Raw genomic sequence first — 19,766 nt, forward strand, 5'->3', positions numbered from 1 at the left:
TTACGTTATATTCCACGGAAAATGGCAATACATGTATCAGTTAATACACCTTTTTGATTTGAAGTTGTGCATGGATTTCTATGTTTGATAATGTATTTTTTGCACACATGGTGGTGGAACGCTTATAATAATTATAATAGTTGCCTATTAAGTGGCACACAGCTTAATAATTATCCTTTATTTTCTAAAGACTAATTTTTAAATTGTTGGATCTTTGTTGATAAGTGGTTTGTAATTACGATGTGATAGCATACATTCCAACATTTTAATTTAACCCAGAAACCTGCGGAATGTTAAATAATTGTAGGCCTATATTGATCATTTGAGTAAAAATCTATACATGTTCAACAATTAGACTGATTTTAATTTGTGCGTGTTTAAAACTTATGGTCAAAGGTCACAACATTTTTCTGAATGGTTCTATCTGACAATAGAATTTCTGTTTAGTGCCAATGCCAGTGTGTTACATTGACTTATATTATTCCTAATCTGTTTATACTATAGCTAAGTACGTAGCAATGTAAGTACATAGAAATGTAAGAGCATGACAATGAGTTATTCGTTATCCTTCTTTAATTCTTCAAGTCTGTAGGGTTACCAATGTTCTTATATGTATTTAATAATTTTCATAAAGAGTTGCTACGCCATTACTCTTGCCTTATTTCCACTACCCTGATTTGAGTACTCTTTTTTTTATTCTTGCCTTAACAATGTAAGTAAATGAATGATTATATTATTATTTATCCTTCTACTATATTTCCTTTACCCAATACCAATGGTGTACTTGTTCTGTAACCTCTAACGGATGGTTGAGTTAACGGTGAAATGTTCGTATGGTTATTTTCTTCTTTATCTTCTGGTAGAGAAACTGTCAATATTTGAAAGAATCTAGTCACAAAACCTGTACAAATAAATAAATTGATTTAATGTTAAGAACGCACTTTTAATTGCTGAATATTTTCTATTTTCTTTCTTTCGAAATGTTTGTCTTTTTAATCTCTTTCAAAATACATTTTGTATCTTGGTCAGAATATAAACATTTATGTGAAGTTGTGCAGCAAACTTTGTTTATGTCGTCAAAACGGAAAGATATATTTTTCAATGAAAAGTATACTTGTGCGTAAAGCTAGGACAGTGTGTAGGTTTTATTGCAATTGACTTTTCTTCTTCATAACTTATTTGCACATTATTTCTTAATTTATCCATACGCTAATAAATTGGTAAGTTATTGCAAATTGATATAATAACATTTTATTTCGTCATGCAAATTTTCTAACAATAGGCTATATCATTGCAAATTTGTAAACAAATATTCCTATTTTGAATCTATTAAAGCACCTCGGGGTGAATAGTTACCAACCATTTTTCAACTCATTATGGAAGTCAATAAGTTGAAATATGCTAAATATACAAAACATGTAAAAATGATCGTACCAGATATCTTTCCGGCGACTGCCAATTTTGTTTTCGGATACACGCCCAATAGATAAGCGGGAATAACAGTTATGGTGAGAGCTAAGCCTACCAATGCATCCATGGGAGCAGATACAGCAGCCAATACAATGCCACCAACAAACGTAACTAATGATATTATTGGAAATGCGATAGGAACCTGCAAGAAAGTGAATGTAATTGTTTTTAATATTAAAATTATAACTTTTATATCAATGATACAATATCTCTCTCCTTTAGATTGAACATTTTTTAACCTAATAATTATACAAAAATGCGTAGAATTACAAAAAAGTAGGACTATTAAATACACAAGCATTTCAATAATGCACACGGCGAATATCAAAATATTCCAATCACGTGGTTGTACATGCGAATATTATAATATTTAATTTTATTCTATTTTATGGGTTACAGTAAATATCAGCCAATATTCATTTCCGTTTTTTTTTAAACTCGGCTACATAGCCGACGGCGGCTCATTCAATTCAAACGGCTAGAGCACAACTAGCATACACGGCCGTGGTTGTGATAATTGGAATTTTTTCTTGGATCCGCATACATTTTCGCGTGCGCGTTTGGTTGTGCTAATGCATATAAAACTATAAAATTATTTTAATATAAAAATTTACGCCATGTACTTAGTGCTAAAAACACAAAATTATAACGAGAAAAATTCATATATTTTTGTACGTACCTTGAATGGTTTATTGATATCTGGTCTGCACCATCTCAAGACAAATATTGTCGATAATGCCAATCCATCACAACAAGTAGTAACAAACCCAACATATGTGATTAATGTCCAGATATCAAAGAACAGATAAGCCAGTATTAAAATACACTGTAAATAATAGCATAATAGATATACTACATTGTATAACATTACCATCATCATTACCAGTAAACAGATGCTGTTAGCCATGATTATACTAGAAATTATTTCTAGTCTTAAATCTCCAAACAGAGCAACAACTTCGGCGATAAATATTCAACTTTTTTTATATTCATTAGCGTAATGTATGTATTTGTTTTTTTAAAATAATGATTATATCGTGTATGCTAGCCGTTTCGACAACAGTTACAGTATCAACAGACGAGGTGAGACAACTTTAAATGACAATGTAATATTTTTTAGGCATATACCTTTTCAACGTATTGTAATAATAATATTGTAATAATAATTAAAAGTAACCGTATTTTGTTTCTACATACACATATTATGATAGATCCAATTGGTGTCTTGTACTTAATACTGACCAGCGCAATTGATTCTGGAAACAGTCCGTCTCGAGCAGTTGCGTAAAACGATCTGAAATGAATAAAGTAAGCCATACCACACAGCATATCTTTACACCAACAATACAATGCGTCTTATTATTTACTGGTCTCTCTAAATTAATTGAAATGTAATTTAAAGCTTTTTGGTATTTTGATACACACGGACAACACTGTGTACATCTTTGTTTTTGTGTAGTGTTTAAAGTTATTTTACCAAATTACATGTAGAATAATGTCACGTTGCCGTGATCATCAAAATGAACAAAGATACATGAAAATGTGTCAATTTTACAGATTAAAAAGGATCACCTTGTTATTGATCCGTATCATCATTACCTTGGTGTTGACAGGAATCCGGTCATCGGTATCGAGGACAGTGAGACTAAAATAGGTATTATCCAGCGGAAAGAACTGGGTGTCTTTTCTGAAAATGTCTGAAAGATTTAAAACCAATTAATTAAGCTGGGCGCAAGTGACATAAGTTGTGTATTTATTGTACTAGTCTATTCTTACTTTCCCTTTTGTTTTCACTATTTCAACATTTTGTTTGTTTTAGGAAGCAATTGTGTGAAGCCAGTGGAGTAGAGTATTGGTGTTTCAGAGAAGGATTGTGTGGAGTTTGCTGATTGGAGGAGAGGTATAAGAGTTCAGTTAGGGTGTGAGTTGCTGATTGGTGGAGAAGGCTAAGGTTGTGGTATCTATATATAAATTTACGTAAGGGCAAAATTCGGTAAATCGCGCGTTATTTCTAGAATGTTTACTCGATGGTATATAAAGTTGGTTAGAATCTCGGTACTGATTTTAACCACCAGATGTAACCCTGTTTACTAATTAAATTGAGTTAGATAATTAGTTATTGACAATTAAAACGAATTTAGGTTCAACGATTTGCCCCAAATAGGGGTGTTTTTCGATCGTGGTATACACTGTCTAATGGATGTCCGTCTTTAAAAATACCCGAAGACAATAATACGAGGATGCTTCGCATTTTCCTATCTCCTCCTACGATAATTGTTTTTAATGGCTAAAAACCGGTTGAACAGCTCGAGTACAGCATCATAATGTTGAAGACAGGCCTATTTTCTTTAAAAAATACTATTTTGATAGATTTAATATACGTTTATATAAATGTATTGATTTGCGATGAATGGAACATTCCAATCTCTGTACGTTCCACAAGTGTCTATTCCCTCAGGCGTCGTAGAGGCAAGTACTGTATACTCATAACAGAAATTCGATCCATTTTTTTCCCAATATAATTTTTTTAAACGGATAATGAGCTAGCGTTTTCAGTCGCCGTATATTATGTACAAATCTTTATTATTGCATTTAAACCACCCACATCATCACCCTTCCCTCACTGCCATGAGTAGAGTTGTAAAGCCAGTAGAGGATAAGCCTATACGGTGCATCACATGCCCTAAACGCAGAACAACTTTGGTGGGTAGGGTAGGAACCAACTTAATTATGAATTGGCTCTAAGAAACAATTGAAAACCATTAGGCCTACTAATTAAGTTGAGTTAGATAATTTAATATTATTGACGATTAAATCGAACTTATGATTTTCCCCGAATAGAGGTGGTTTTCACAAATTGTTTAACATTATATATAAACATACGTCGTAGTGTATCGTTACATGTACTGTACTATTTCAATCGACTACGACGGTGATAGTTTCAACAAAGGATTACATCGCAATGTTTTACTGTGTTTAGTGGTATATTATTTGTAAAACATGAAAACAATTAATATTTCGTTACAAAATAAAGAATATATTTAAAAATTGTTCCTCTTTGCACCCATCCTCTTCCCCATCCCTCAACCATAATGTTACATACAAAACACAAAATAAGTTAGTTTAAATCTAACTTTTAAAACAATTGGTCTCATTGTGTGACAAGTTTCTCTTTCGGAAGTAATTCCCAGGGTGCTAATTTTAGTTGAGTACATAAATCACAGTGTCTATTTATTCGTTCCTGTAAACGACATGTATTATTGTCCTGCATTATTGTACATTTGAAGTCGCCAGTTTTTTAACGCTGAAATCATTATGTATTCGAGAACCATCTATGGGCCCGACCTAGATGGTACGCGAGCGAAGCGAGCGTACCATCTAGTGTGGATAATTGAGGGAATTTGGAAAAGAGATAAAAAATGAAAGGAGACAGAGAATGAGGGCTATGTTATGTTAAGCAAGAAAGGGATAGGTGAATATGAGAAACTAAGACGTACAGGAGAAGAAGTAATTGAGTTATGGTGATATAGAGCTGAAGCAGAAAGGAAATAAAGTGATATACATGAAGTTAATAAATTGTGAGTTGAACATAATACTATAAGGCTGTCCTTAAATGTATTGAGAACTTTTACTTGGGGAGATTACTGAAGATCAATTAAAAGTGTATAGAAATTGAAGAAAGAAATAACTGTTGGAAATAGCAGAATTAGTTGCATTTAAAGAATTGTTGAAAGTATTGAAGAGTAACTTGATTGATACTGATATTATTTTACGTGGAAAAGAAGATAGAAATTATTGGTCGTGGAGCGGATTGCGGTACAGAACGACATCAAGAAACATTTTAACTTTATAAATTAATTTATTTATATGTCAGAAAATAGTTGCAGTTTGGGAAGAATTCTAATTGGTAATACCAGCAGAACAGGGACAGAGGTGTGGGAGTTGTTTAGTTGCAGAATCGTTATAACTGTTATCTTTCTAATTTGTTTTGTGTCAGCATCAAGACAAGAAGTAACGACTTTGTGAACCTTTATTATTTGTTTAATTATTCATCTTTGGATAGTATTGTATTTGAAAGGGGGGTTTCTGGAATTTATTTGACAATATTTTGTCTGGAAGGATTGGGAAATTTTGGGAATTGTATATTGTGTTGGGAATAAGGATACTGTAAAGGGCGATCATTGTTTGAGAATTGGTTGGGTTTTTTTTTGCAGGTTTAATTTTTTTTGGGGGGGGGGGTGGGGGGGGGGGGTGATTGTAAAGGAAAGAATTGTTTTGTCAAAGATTATTATTAAATTTACTTTTTACATTATTGTGAGTTGTACCGTTGTGGCTATTTACTGTTGTTCACCGGTTGTTCACATAAATTACATGTCCGAAAGAGCCGTAGTTGCGGCTGTGTGACAACGTACTTTACGTGATGCCTACGATTTTGTTAAAAGATAATTATATACAGTCTAATGGTTCAAAAATAATTGCAACTGTGATGCATTTAAAACATGTGGAACATGGAATTGTCATAAGAAGAATATAGTGAACATTTAGATAGAAACAAAATATAATTACCACAGCCACAGCATTTGAAGCAAGCATCTCATTGGGAGTAAGAACAGCAAAATAGGCAAGGTTTGCCAATATGTAAAGACAGATTACAGCAGCAATCGAAATTATGGTAGCTTTTGGAAAATCCCTGAAATAAGTAAAATTGACTGAAAATTATTATAGTTACGCCGTAATTAACACACTTGATACTTAACTCAGTCACAGTACCATTATTTTTCGCATGGCCAAACTAACACACTTTTTTTTCAAAGTTTCCAAATAGTTATAAATCATGGATTTGTTTCTAATCCGGAAATAGTTGACATGTGGGTGTTGGTGTGTGTATTATATTAAAAATAATATATAGAGGCATAATCAAGGAATAATACTCGACAAATAAGTTCAGTCGCTAGAAAGTAGAAAGGTTTATCCTGCACTAAAAATTATTTTGCTTTTTTGGTCTAAATTAGTTTTCGCTCAACAAAAATGTTATTGTTTTATGCCAAAAACTAAGCAAAATAACAGATATTTAAAGTTAGCCATGAGATTTTTTTTTCGTATGCAAGAAGATTTTTTTTTTTTTTGTAAAAAATGCTTAAAAATACTATCTACTCTAGTAGCTAGATCAACTTTCGTATGCACTTTGAGGTCCAGAGAATTTGACTTCAGAAATTGGTTTAGGATGGTCAAACAATCATTATTCGCTTGGTTACACATTTTGAAAATGTGGCGAAAGGTCAAAAGGTCAGGATAAAAGGTTATCAAACTAAACCCCAATAGGTCCTTAAATCTCGACAACCACTGGTCACAGTGAGGTAATTTTGATCTCAAATTGATCAGAAGGTACCACCCTAAACCAATTTCTGAAGTCAAATTCTCTGGACCTCAAAGTGCATACGAAAGTTGAACTAGCTACTAGAGTAATCACAGGGTTGTTTATTAGACGTCAATTAAATACCACGTGAAACCACAATCGTCCAATCAAATAATAATAATAATAATAATAATAATAATAATCAAACATGGGTCTAGTTTTTTTTTATTTAACTTGTTTAAAAAAACTTTGTTTAATGACGGTGGCTCATAGCGGCTAATGCTGACATGCATCAAGCCCTCAACACAACGGAAACGATACAAACACGAAAAATGAATGATACAAACGGAAAACAAACACAATTGTGTAATTATAATGAACATTTTGTTTTGTTTTGATTAGTGAACACTAATTTGCTTAACACGCTTGAATACACCACACCAAGGGTCTTAAAACGATCCTTGACCATGACAACACGTGTTTGGGCATTAGTTTGGTTAGGTTAGAAAATTGGTATTAGTCGAGGAGATATGGCAAAAAGATGTTTATATACTGGTTGCACTTTGTATAAAAAGGAATATATGGGAACTATCAATATGCATTAGTGGGCCTCCTTGTCGTGTGTTTAGCTATTTAATACCTCTTAGGATTTCTGAATTCTTCTGTCATTGCCATCATGGTATCTCTGAAATAAAAAGAAACGTGATTAATTTTGGCCAATATCTTTCAACTAACGCCATTCGTAGGCTACGTTGTTGAAGCCATGATTTTAACAATATAATATCTGATATAATGTATGACAATCTGAGCAGTAGCCCTTACAATGACTGATAAAATAGATGCTAATAGACGTGTATATTGAAATTGTTTTTTTAGGAGAAACCTACAGACCAAACAGGTATTTATATATACCAATACTAATATAACAAGTTAATAGTGAAAACTAAATATAGGGTAATCTGAGTCTTACCCTCCTCCAAATGACCAAATTGCAGCGTAGTATGCCAAGCCAAGTTTATTCCAATTAATATTTTCAAAGGAATTTTCAAAATTTCCACTTCGGTCACCTGAATTTTAAAAAAAGTACAGTTAAAAAGAATGGCCTATAGTTTTTGATAATATAAAAACAAAAAATGATGACAAATCAGCGTACATAAAGCTCTGTCTACATGATCAAACTTTATGTGAAAATACGATGTGCTCATCATGACCATATTTGACCATATCACACTTTTCCGTATTTGCATTGGGTCAGTTTGTCTCACAAGTAAGCACAATAGATATAGATGAATTAAAACTAAGAACAATATACAAACATTGAATGTTTTAGTTATGAATACAATGGTACAAATAATTTTATTAAAAGGTTAAATTATTTGTTCAATTGCATGACTATATAGAACATTTATTCATACATACATTCTTTAAATGATAGCCTAGGCCATGGTCTAAACCATTTTGAAGGCGCAATAGAAACAATTTTAGACGGCGCAAACTAAACGTGATCAGTCTGCCACAGCCTCACTGTTTAACAAAATGAACACGCTAAACAATAAAAAGGAAGAACTCGCATAAACGAACCACAATCCTCCAATCAAATGACAAGAATCTACTTGTAGTGCGTTATAATAATTACAATACTTACCGTTAATAAATAAGTATACCAAACCAGTGACGATGATGATAGCCAGCGCTAGAATCTTTGCCGCCATTAGGAAGTTAACTGTTCCTTTAGATACGCGGACACTCGTTGCATTCATAAAACCACACAGCACTGCATACAAATAATAAAAATATTAAAGGCACTATCTATTACTTTATTCCTTGTCTTAGATGTACGCTCATGTTTAATTATATTATACATTTATATTGCATTAAGGATCAGTTGTGGGTTAAGTATACAGCTTGGTTCTCAAATGGAAACAATGCAAGGTAATATCATGAATCATGATATATCGTCCGAACTGTCACTTAATTCAGTCGTCTCTAACTGCTGGAGCGCTGTCTGTGCATCGTCGCATTGCGTACAAATGGGAACCGAGCTGAAGAAAACAAAACAGAATAAAACTTACTTGTTATTAATAGAGATACCAATTTTAAACAAATTTGTGGAACTTCACAATTTTGAAAAAATGGCACCAAGATATATTCAGAGAAAGTGAGAGTTCGAATTACCATTGATGCCGGATACTTTACACAAAAGAAGAGCCATTGGAATGTAAATGCTGGAAAGTCACCATAGATTTCATGAACGTAATGGTACTGACCGCCAAACTTGGGCATCGCCAATGCTAACTCCACCCAACATAAAGAAGAAAAGATTTCAATTATTCCGCAGAATATCCATACAAAGAAAGAAAGTCCAACCGATCCAACATTTTGGAATACTCCTTTAGGCGAGATAAATATTCCTGAGCCTATAATTGATGATACCGTTATTGATACAGCATCCAACAGACTGAGTTGAGGTAGGATGCGATGTTTCTCAGATTGGATATTTTCCATATTATCTATGTCGATGAACTGAGTTTCAATGCCTGGACGTACCGTACTGTATGTCCTAGTTATAGAAACATCAGTATTCTCTTTTTCTTTAAAGGTGTTGCCAATTTCCACTCGTATTTACTGAAAATTAATTGTATTTCATTCATTTAATGTATTCATGGTCACACAAAGTAAATAGTACATGGTTTGAAATTATTTTCCTTTGTTCAAAGTTAAGCAGTTAAAAATTCACATACAAATACAAAATTGAAGTTAAATTTTAACAAGGTTAACATGTATAAAATACAGATGAAATACATCGTTTAACATACAATATACAACAAATATAAACAGTTTTAAAAGAGTGTAAAGGCATAGCATAATTATTGCCTCATTGCAGTAGGTAGAAACGAGTTTCTTATCATATTGGTTTTCCATCTGAAATACACTACACGTACTTACTAAAGACAAGGTAAAATACACACCCGATATAATGACGTTAACAATCTTCTTATAGAACTGTTAACAACACCAAGGTATTGCACAACATTTTAAATCTGATACAATTTCTGGGTTGACATTCATCAATATTTGCTTATATATTTTGCTTAAGTAAATAACTTAAGCTTATATCAAACCATCTTAGCAAATAAATTGTCTTAGGTAAAGATGCATTTGCATGCGCAAAATTAAACTCTAGAGGGCAGGCAGCAAATTATATTTTCTTGCGTACGCTTGCGCATTAGCTTTTTTCTCTTAGCGATGACGGCGCTATAACTTTTTCTCTCCGTATTTTTACTCGCAACATTCTGGTTACTAATCCCTTACTTGAAATAGAGAAAGATAACAAAAGTACAAGTCGGAAATACATACTAAATCAATCGCTCTAAACTTAAATCAAATCAACATTTTATTTATTTGTATCAATGACAGCGACCCTTGGCGGTCGATAGAGTTTTCTAAAAGTAACTATGGTTAGTCAAATGGGTTGAACCTATCCTGTTTTACTCGTTCAATATCTAGACCATCTTATTGAAGATCGATATCATTATTTAGAATTAAAAATGAGATAAGGCGCAATTTTTAAGAAAAATTAAGCAAATATTTTTCTTAGATATATTAATAAATAAATCTGAATTAAGCCAAATCAAGGTGAAAAGTTAAGAAGATTGTTTTGCTAATTTACCTATCGTCGTGACTAGCTACCTCTCTGCCTACGACATTATTGCATTCAAGGTTTATTTCACTTAATTAAAATACTGTGATGAAAGATGAACGTTGACAAAAATCCCGCACCAACTTTTTGATAAGTGCTGACGAGAACCAATGTATTTCCAGCAGCCTTAGCTACAAAAAGTACCAGTTTACTACTCCCAAATAGTGCAAGTTACAGTAAAACCCCTACTAAGTATTAGTATTATGTAATCGATCTCATGTGTATGTCTGTTAGCAGGATTACTAAAAAAGTTATTGCAAGATCAATACCAAAATGAAAAACAGATAGATATGTGTTCAAGGACCACTCCATTAAATTTTGGAGCCAATCAGGACGACGGTCCCAATTCTGGACCACTTTTTTGTATTATTTTCAGATAAGATAGGACAGAATTTTCAAAAACCGGTGAGCAGTCGTAAGGTAACAAGTAAACAGAAAATGCATTTTTTCGAGAACTACTTGTCCAAAAATAAAAAAATGTGTACGAGAGGCAAGAGCTTGTAATTTTCAAACATAATTTGATTTTATGTACATATTTTTTGGTACGAGTAGTAATTAAATAAAAATCACCCGTTTGTATTTGGCGTTCTATTGTTGGTCAATTGAAACTATTGTTAGTTGAAAGGCTGGTTACATAATATTTACACCTAACTCGCATACAAATGCTTGAAGTGAAATTAGCCTAAATCTCACACAGCATTAAAACACACACAACAACAAATCTATATTATATATATATATATTTTTTTGCCCAGAGAAATATTATCTATGAGCATTTTACAGTAGGCGGAGGTATGCAATCTCGGGAGTGCCTTTCTAGTTTTATAGGCCCTAAGCAATTTTGATAAATCCGGCCTCTGATTCTTAAAACAACACCAAGATTCTATTGCATATTTCTTCATACGTCTTAAAAATAAAGCCTATATTTACACCTATTGGTAACATTATGTTGAATTTTCTTTCCAGTAAGTGTATCATCAATTATTGTACCTTTATTTATTTCAATTGGACGGGTACCTGCTAGTAAATAATAATAGTAGAATTAGAAATAAATATGATTGCAACTTCATCCTTCTTGAAAAGAAATTACATAAAACGAACGGTTAAAACAAAACCAACCCTTGCCATACAGCCCTGCCGGAAGGTAATAACATTAGAAGCCTCTTTTGACATTATATCGGCCTAAAAGTGGGCTGAATCGTCCCTGTAAACTATTTTAGAAATAAGACGAGTAGACCAAATGATGCTTTAATACTAATCAGTTTGCGTGTCGAGGTATCGTATGACGGCATGTCGTGACCCGTATGATAAACAACTTTAATAAACAATGAAAGTGACTTTAAGAACATCGATGTTCTACATCTTTCCTTCCAAGCTGGATGCATGGCTAAACTTATTATTATCATCAATTAACTTGGGTGTGACTGATAGCAGATCACACTGATTCAATATGCTTAACAGTTTCAATAGTGTATTGGTTTAAGGCCTAATAACATTTGTTAATATGATATTGTCATTATAATATTTAAAAAACAATTACAGAAAAGTACTGTCCGCCAACGATAAAAACAAAAACAAATTTAAACAATCGTTCTTGAAGGCAATAATAGAACTTTGACCTTTGGGTGGACTATCCTAAGGTCGATCCTGGTAACAAGGGATTATTCTGCCCTTATGGCGTTACCATTCATAGTCTTTAAGGTATGCTGGCGTTTTTACAAGTCTGCCACTTCTTGTCTGTATGTTTGGGAGAATTCTTTCTCTTGGTCATCTGTCATGTGTGCATTATGTTGAGTTAGTTCCATGTATGTGTTATCTTCAGGTTCGTTCATGGTTGATTCAGTTTCTGTTGCGGTGTTTGGTGGTTGTTCTTTTACCGCAAGCAAGTGCTGTCTGTTTCTTCGGATTGGTTGTTTGTGGTAGCTGCACTTCATATGATCTTGGCTATTCTAAGGCTCGCTTAATTACTCCGATTTTTTTGGTAGCCCTTTTTAGTCTGAACTCTTACCACTTGATTCTTTGTTAGCGGTTTCAACGACTTGACAGTTTTGTCATGATATTGTTTTTGTTGCAGCCTCTTTTTTGAAAGTGCATTACTAACTCTTTTGGTTTGAAGGGCTCTAGGTTTCAATAGAGGTTTAGCTGTATACACAGTGCTTCTGGTTGTCCGTGACATAAGTCTTTGTGTTGGTGATTGGAGGTCATTGTCACGTGGCACGTTTCTCAGATTCAACAGGTTGAGATAGATATCAGAACCATCCTGTCTTGTTTTTTTCTAGAAGAGCTTTTGCTTGCTTGACAGCATTTTCTGCAAGGCCATTGGATTTTGGATACTCTGGGCTTGAAGTTATATGTCTAATACCCCAATCTTCAACAAACTTTGCAAACTGGTGAGATGCATACTGTCCGCCATTGTCGGTTATTAACAAACTTGGTATTCCATGGGTGCTAAAGCTTCGCTTTAGTTTTACAATCACACTTTCACTTCTCATATCATGCAGTGAGTTGAAATCAAACCATCCAGAATATGAGTCGACGATGACAACATAGTGTTTGTTGGTCCACTCAAGAAGGTCAGATGCTAGGATCTGCCAAGGAAGGTCTTGAATAGGGTGCAATTTCAGTGGTTTCTTTTGTTGATGTGGTTTTAGTGCATTGCATATTTTACAGTTCTCTACAAATTTGTGTAGGTCACTCTGCATTGTGGGCCAGTAAACGATGGCCCTTGCACGCCTCGTTGTCGCTTCTACCTCAATATGTCCACCATGAAGGACTTTAACATATTCCTGTTGCAGTGATTTGGGAATCATGGCTTTGTGAGACTTCATTATAATGTTATCTTAAACTGTTAGTTCGTCTCTGTATGGAAAGAATTTCCGAATTTCGATCGGGCAGTTCAGTTGCCTAGTCGGCCACCCTTTCATAATAACGTTTTTAAGAAGCTGCATTTCTTCGTCTTTGATTGTAGCTGCTTTTAATTCGTCTTTTCGTCGCTCTGATATTTGTGATAGTGTCATTACCTCATATTCAAGATTGATGTGTTCTGTTGACTTGCAGGGTTCCCTTGACAGAGTGTCTGCCAGGTGTAATTCGGAACCTCTTTTGTAAACAAGTGTAAAATCGTAGCGAAGAAGTTGCATCATTATCTTTTGAAGTCTTGCTGGGGCCTTGTGTAAAGGTTTTTTCATTATGGTTACAAGTGGCTGATGATCTGTTTCGATGGTAACATGCTTTCCATAGATGTATTGGTGAAATTTTGTCATAGCAAATACAATACTTAATAGCTCTTTTTTGATTTGTGCATAGTTTTGTTCTGTGCTTGTCATTGTTCTTGAGGCAAAGGCAATTGGTTTTCGTTCTTGTAGGCAACCACAACCCAGTCCATACTTTGAGGCATCACAAGTTAGTGTGATTTCTTTATTCACATCATAAAATGCAAGGACTGGTGGTGAGATTAGCTTTTGCTTTAATCTTTCAAATGAGCTTTGATGATGTGGTTCCCATTTCCATATTACGTCCTGACGAAGCAACTCTCGTAGTGGGGCTGTCATTTCACTGAAGTTGGTGTCTACGAACTTGGACAGATAATTTAGCATTCCCAGAAACCTGCTCAGCTCGGTTTGGTTTTCAGGTGGTGGTATTTCAACAATTGCTTGGACTTTTGTCGGGTCTGGTTTGATTCCATCTTTAGTTATTAGGTGTCTGACGTAAGATACTTGGCTTGTTCTGAATCTGCATTTGGCCTTGTTCAGTTTTAGGTTTACTTCTTTGATTCTAGTTAAAACTTTCTAGCTTCTCATTGTGATCCGCCATGTCAATTTCTCCTATTAGAAGGTCATCCACTATTATTTTGCATGGGTATCCTTCGAAGAGTGTCTCCATTGCCCTTTGGTATACTTCGCTTCCACTGTTTACTCCGTATGGTAGCCGTAAGTATTTGAATCTTCCTAGTGGAGTGTTAAACCATGTCAGGTTTGTTGATTCATCATCGAGTGGAATCTGCCAAAAGGAGTTTTTAGCATCGAGCACATTAAAAACCTTACAGTTTGCAAGATTCATTGTCGCTTGTTCTATTGTACGCATGGGGTGGTGTGGCCTTTTTAAAGCTGTGTTTAGATCACGGGGATCGATACATAATCTTATGTCATCAGTGTTTTTCTTTTTGGTTGCAACCATTGAAGAAACCCAATCGGTGGCTTCTTCTACTGGTGTTATGACACCAAGATCTGTCATTCTCTTAAGCTCGGTTTTTACTTTTTCTTCCATGGGTTTGGGCACACGCCTTGGTGGTCGAATGATTGGTGGTATATCTGGATCAATTTTCATTTAATATTTTAAAGGCAGTTTTCCTAATTTGCCATCAAACACTTCTGAAAATTGTGTAATCTCAGGAGCTTCAGCATCGGCTATAGCTTGTGTACAATATCATCATTGATAGTTATGAGGTTCAGTTTCAGAGAGTCGTCTAGTCCTAGAATAGGTGAGCAGTTTTCTTTCACTATGTAGAAGCTTGTGTTGTATGTTTTACCAGCGACAGTTATTGGTAGGTTTATTTGTCCCATTGTATGAATAATTGTACCACCGAAAGTTCTTAGGCTGGCACGCTTTGTGCTGTCAGTTGCAGCTTCTTGTCCAATACCTTGTATCATGTGATATGGTAAGACATTACACTTACACCTGTGTCTAACATTAGAGTTAGAGCAGGGGTGGCGCCAGGATCTTCCCGACGCGGGGGCTACATTCCCCGACGAGGGGGCTATGCGAGCGAAGCGAGCATCACAAGGCTGGGGGTCAGAGGGCCGCCAAGGGCCCCCGGTGGGGGTCCAGGGGGCGAAGCCCCCGGAAGCAACGCGTTCTAGCGTCATTTGAGGTCATTTTAATCAGATTTAGGGTAGCCATTTTTTCCATTTTTTATAATGCATAAATAAAATACTGCGTGCAAAAAAACGATGCGCGATGACTGTTTCAATCCATGTTTTACAATTAAAAAAATAAAAGTTCAAAGAAAATTTAGAAAAATAGAGTTGGAGGTCCTGGAAATTGGACTTATTATACTTCAAAACATGAAACAAAATATTTAAGTCCCTATCATGGTTGTGACTGAGCTCTAAGAAATGTTTGAAAAATAGAGATGTTAGGTCCCGGAAAATGCACTTCTTGTACTTCGAAATATGACCAGCTTTATTGCTGGGGCTGAGCTAAGAAAATGTTTAAAACTAGAGCTGCAGGTCTTCAAAAAATTGCATTTCATACTTTGGAAACATCAGGCCCAGAGGCTTAAAAAACGCAAGCGTAGACCCTTTTCAGTCGGGGAAATAAGTTTATTCCTCCCAAGTGTATGCCTGCGTACCATCTGGACTTCCGGGTGGTGAGAAATTCATGACATACAGGACATTGAAAATTTAATAACTTAGCTATAATAAGATGTTGGCTAAGGGAAAATGGCATGTTTTTTTTGTTTAGTAATGGATGAAATATTTATTTTAGGTGCCCCACGGTACAGAAGGTTACTTGTAAATTAAAAAATTGGTGAACATACGAACAACAATTAACATAATTCGTTTTTGCTGTAGTGTAGCGTACGTCGACACAGTACACGACGTAACCGTCGGTAAACTTCGCCTGGAAAATAACTACAGTACACATTTTGGTCCCTGGATGGAACATGATATCACGACCCAACGTTGAACGATTCGTACAAAGGGATACCGCCAGACAAGTGCGTACCTATAGCTATTGTTTAGTAGTAAGTTAGATCGCTGGCAATAATGAATGCATATAAAGTGCATAATATCACTCTGACATACTCTCACGGTCAATGAAACGTCGAGGTTTTCAAGGCGCTGAAGCTACGAAGTGAACGCGAACGAATTATATTCCCCGACAAAAAGTACCCGAACCGTCGGTAAACTTCGCCTGGAAAATAACTACATTACACATTTTGGTCAATGGATGGAACTTGATATCACGGGTCTCGACCCAACGTTGAACGATTCGTACAAAGGGATACCGCCAGACAAGTGCGTACCTAGCTAATGTTTAGTAGTAAGTTAGATCGCTGGCAATAAAGAATGCATATAAATTGCATAATAGCACTCTGACGTACTCTCAATGTCAATGAAACGTCGCGGTTTTCTAGGCGCTGAAGCTACCAAGTGAACGCGAACGTTTTTTACTGTATATTATATTCCCCGAAAAAAGTACCCGTGTTCCCTTCGGTAACCGTCGGTAAACTTCACCTGGAAAATAACTACATTACACATTTTAGTCCCTGGATGGAACATGATATCACGCGTCTCGACCCAACGGTGAACGATTCGTACAAAGGGATACCGCCAAACAAGTGCGTACTAGCTATTGTTTAGTAGTTAGATCTCTGGCAATAATGAATGCATAAAAGTGCGTAATAGCCCTCTGACGTACTCTCACGGTCGATGGAACGTCGTGGTTTTCTAGGCGCTGAAGCTATATGAAGTGAACGCGAACGTTTTTTACTGTATATTATATTTCCCGACAAAAAGTACCCGTGTTCCCCGACGGGGGGGGGGGGGGGGGGCTAGGCTCCCCGACAAGGGGGCTAGAGCCCCGTATCCCCCCACCCCCCCCCCCGCTGGCGCCACCACTGAGTTAGAGGTTTGCTGCGTGTGGTGACGTTAACCTTGATATCATTTACCTTATTGAGTAGGTCGATTTCAATTACTGGGTCAATTTGTTCCATTTCATAATCACATTCGTCACTTTCAGGCAATTGGCTAATTTCTTGGACGTTTTTGTAACGCGAGTAGCTTGGACGCCTTCGCTCCTGTCGGACACTGTCGTCTGCATAGTGCCGATTTGCTGTTCTGCTTTGACATAATATAGCAAAATGACCTGTCCTGTCACATTTTCTGCACCTGGCACCAAATGCCGGGCAGTTTCTACGAGGGTGTGATTTTCCACAGCGAGTACAGTCTTTAATCCATGAGTTTGGACTAGGCCTAGTGGTACTACTAATATTGTTGTTATTACCTGTTGGTGTACCGGAGATGGTCAACTTTTCTACTGAATTGGTCATAGCACCAGTAAGCATAAGCCTCGTGTATCTGGCAGATTTGTATAGCTTTTTCTAGTTTTAGGTCTTTTTCTCGGAGGAAGGCCTTTCTCTGACCCTATCGTTGTCTATCCCTACGACTATTCTATCTCTGATTAACTCATCTCGTAACTCACCAAATTCGCACGTGCCTGCTAATTTCTTGAGTGTGGCGACGTATGTTTGTATAGATTCTCCACTACTCTTATTTGTTGTGTTAAACTTGTGCCTTTCAATGACAATGTTTCTCTGTGGTGCGCAATGTGCTTTGAATTTTTTCTTTACAATGTCAAGGTTTACCTTTGCTTCTTCGTTCTCAAAATCAAATGACATGTAGCGTTCGATTGCCTCCTCGCCTGCTATATTTAGAAATATGAAGGACTTCTCCTTGTCATTTTGTACCGTGAGCGGCTGCTAGATACACGTCAAAATCTAGTTCGAATTTTCGCCAATTTTCTGCAACGTTTCCTTCAAAACTTAGTTGGTTAGGTCTTCTAAAGGTCTCGCCCATTCTGACACCATGTAAACTTTTGTAGAAATAAGACAAGTAGACCAAATGATGCTTTAATACTAATCAGTTTATTATTTTAACTCTTACCATCATGTGCGTGTCGAGGTATCGTATGACGGCATGTCGTGACCCGTATGATAAACAACTTTAATCTCAATGAAAATGACTTTAAGAACATCGATGTTCTACAGTCCCGTCACACGTACCTGGGCCGAATCATACCACAGTTAGCCATTACCTAGCAGCTTAGGAATATTAAGAAACATAACATAGTGTTATCACTGCCGTTGGTATTTGGAAAATTGTACAAGGACTGTTCAATATTATGTGTGGCAGGAACAGCGTGCATGAGGTAGAAACATGAGGAAGAATACAATATTGTACTTACCGCCAGTTTGAGATTCTGCTACGCAATTACTGCAGCTGCGCTAACCATATGTTCTGTCTCAACATTGATAATTACTACCCGAGTGACCCAATTGTGACGTAAGAAAATGCCCGAGATATATTCATTGTGATATCAAAAACATAAATCGAAGGGGCTGCCCAAACAGTTGGTATGGTGAATTTAACAATTACACTCATATCAGAAAATGTATAGTTGTTTTATTATTTAGCAATTAAACAGATTTGACAAATGTGAAGGTCAACATCTAATTAATATTAATATTTTCACAATATTTTGGTAGATCGATGACTTTTGACCTACTCTACCATTTGCCACCCTAGTTCCGCGAACTTTATTGCGTCTACGCTCTCTACAGCGAATAAGTAACCAGTTTTACAACGTTACGTTACACTTGACCTACTTAATATTTTCAAAATATTTTGGTGTGGATCAATGACCCTTGTGACTTACTCTACCATCTGGCAAACTAGTTCCGCAAACATTTTGCGTTTTGAACTACGCCATTTGTCGATATAATTACATAAAATTAGGGTTTTTAGTAATTATTTTGTATATCATCATTGTAAAATTCAATAAAATAAGATATTACATGTCTATTAAAAAATAAGTGTAATAGACATGTAGGACATGACAGTTATCAGAGGCGTGACTTTACGGCACACGTCGTGAGAAAAATCTTCCGCAGTGTTTTGATTCGCGTCAGGTTCCTAATGTCTCTTCAGGAAATAAAAAGCTTACTTTTCCTTACCAAATGCGGGAGAGGGCCTGCATGGTCTTTTTTACCTCCATCATGTGTACACGATGCGGGCGGACGGACGGACAACATCTAAGTGTGCCATAAATGATATCACGATAAGCCGAACAATACTAACTTAGAGCAACACACACACAACGTCCTATTCTATCACTATCATTTTAAGGGAAATCAATAAAATACAAGTGTATACCTTATAATCTATATGTCGGAAAAGCCTCTTGCTTTGAAACAGACATCTGACTTATGGAAGTAGCCTACAATGATATCAGTGGACACTGGTCGTGCCTCTCATGGGATCCATGTAAGTTGCGTCACTGCTGATGTGGCACAATAATTATTCACGCATAACGAATGCACGACGCCATCATCTACAGTACAAACGTTTCATCTAATAATTAGTCGCGTGCAAACGCGACTCTACAGCTCAATATGTCGGTCGGTTGGTCGGTCGGTCGGTCGGTCGGTCGGTAAACACTAACTCAAAGTAAAGCACG

General features: G+C 35.9%; 1 protein-coding gene across 1 annotated transcript; it reads right to left on the reverse strand.

Annotated features, from left to right (window-relative positions):
* Window positions 1–558: 558 nt before the first annotated feature.
* On the reverse strand, window positions 559–19,666 carry LOC140049050 (asc-type amino acid transporter 1-like). The gene is made up of 11 exons (XM_072093864.1): window positions 19,463–19,666; window positions 8,899–9,451; window positions 8,472–8,600; window positions 7,797–7,893; window positions 7,467–7,511; window positions 6,037–6,160; window positions 3,070–3,167; window positions 2,668–2,764; window positions 2,150–2,296; window positions 1,435–1,612; window positions 559–901 (listed from the first exon to the last, which is right to left on the reverse strand). The coding sequence occupies exons 2-11, from the start codon at window positions 9,329–9,331 to the stop codon at window positions 741–743; spliced, it is 1,509 nt and encodes a 502-aa protein (XP_071949965.1). The 5' UTR covers window positions 9,332–9,451; window positions 19,463–19,666; the 3' UTR covers window positions 559–740.
* Between the last annotated feature and the right edge of the window lie 100 nt (window positions 19,667–19,766).

Source organism: Antedon mediterranea, chromosome 5 (genome assembly GCF_964355755.1).
Source record: "Antedon mediterranea chromosome 5, ecAntMedi1.1, whole genome shotgun sequence".
Taxonomy (NCBI): Eukaryota; Metazoa; Echinodermata; class Crinoidea; order Comatulida; family Antedonidae; genus Antedon; species Antedon mediterranea.

Excerpts from the sequence above, each read along its gene's own strand:
- LOC140049050 (XM_072093864.1), bottom strand. The coding sequence starts at position 9,331 with ATGGAAAATATCCAATCTGAGAAACATCGCATCCTACCTCAACTCAGT. Across the intron at positions 2,297-2,667 it reads TTGGATCTATCATAATATGT|TGTATTTTAATACTGGCTTA; the intron begins GTATGTAGAAAC and ends TATTATTTACAG. Across the intron at positions 1,613-2,149 it reads ATATCAATAAACCATTCAAG|GTTCCTATCGCATTTCCAAT; the intron begins GTACGTACAAAA and ends ACTTTCTTGCAG.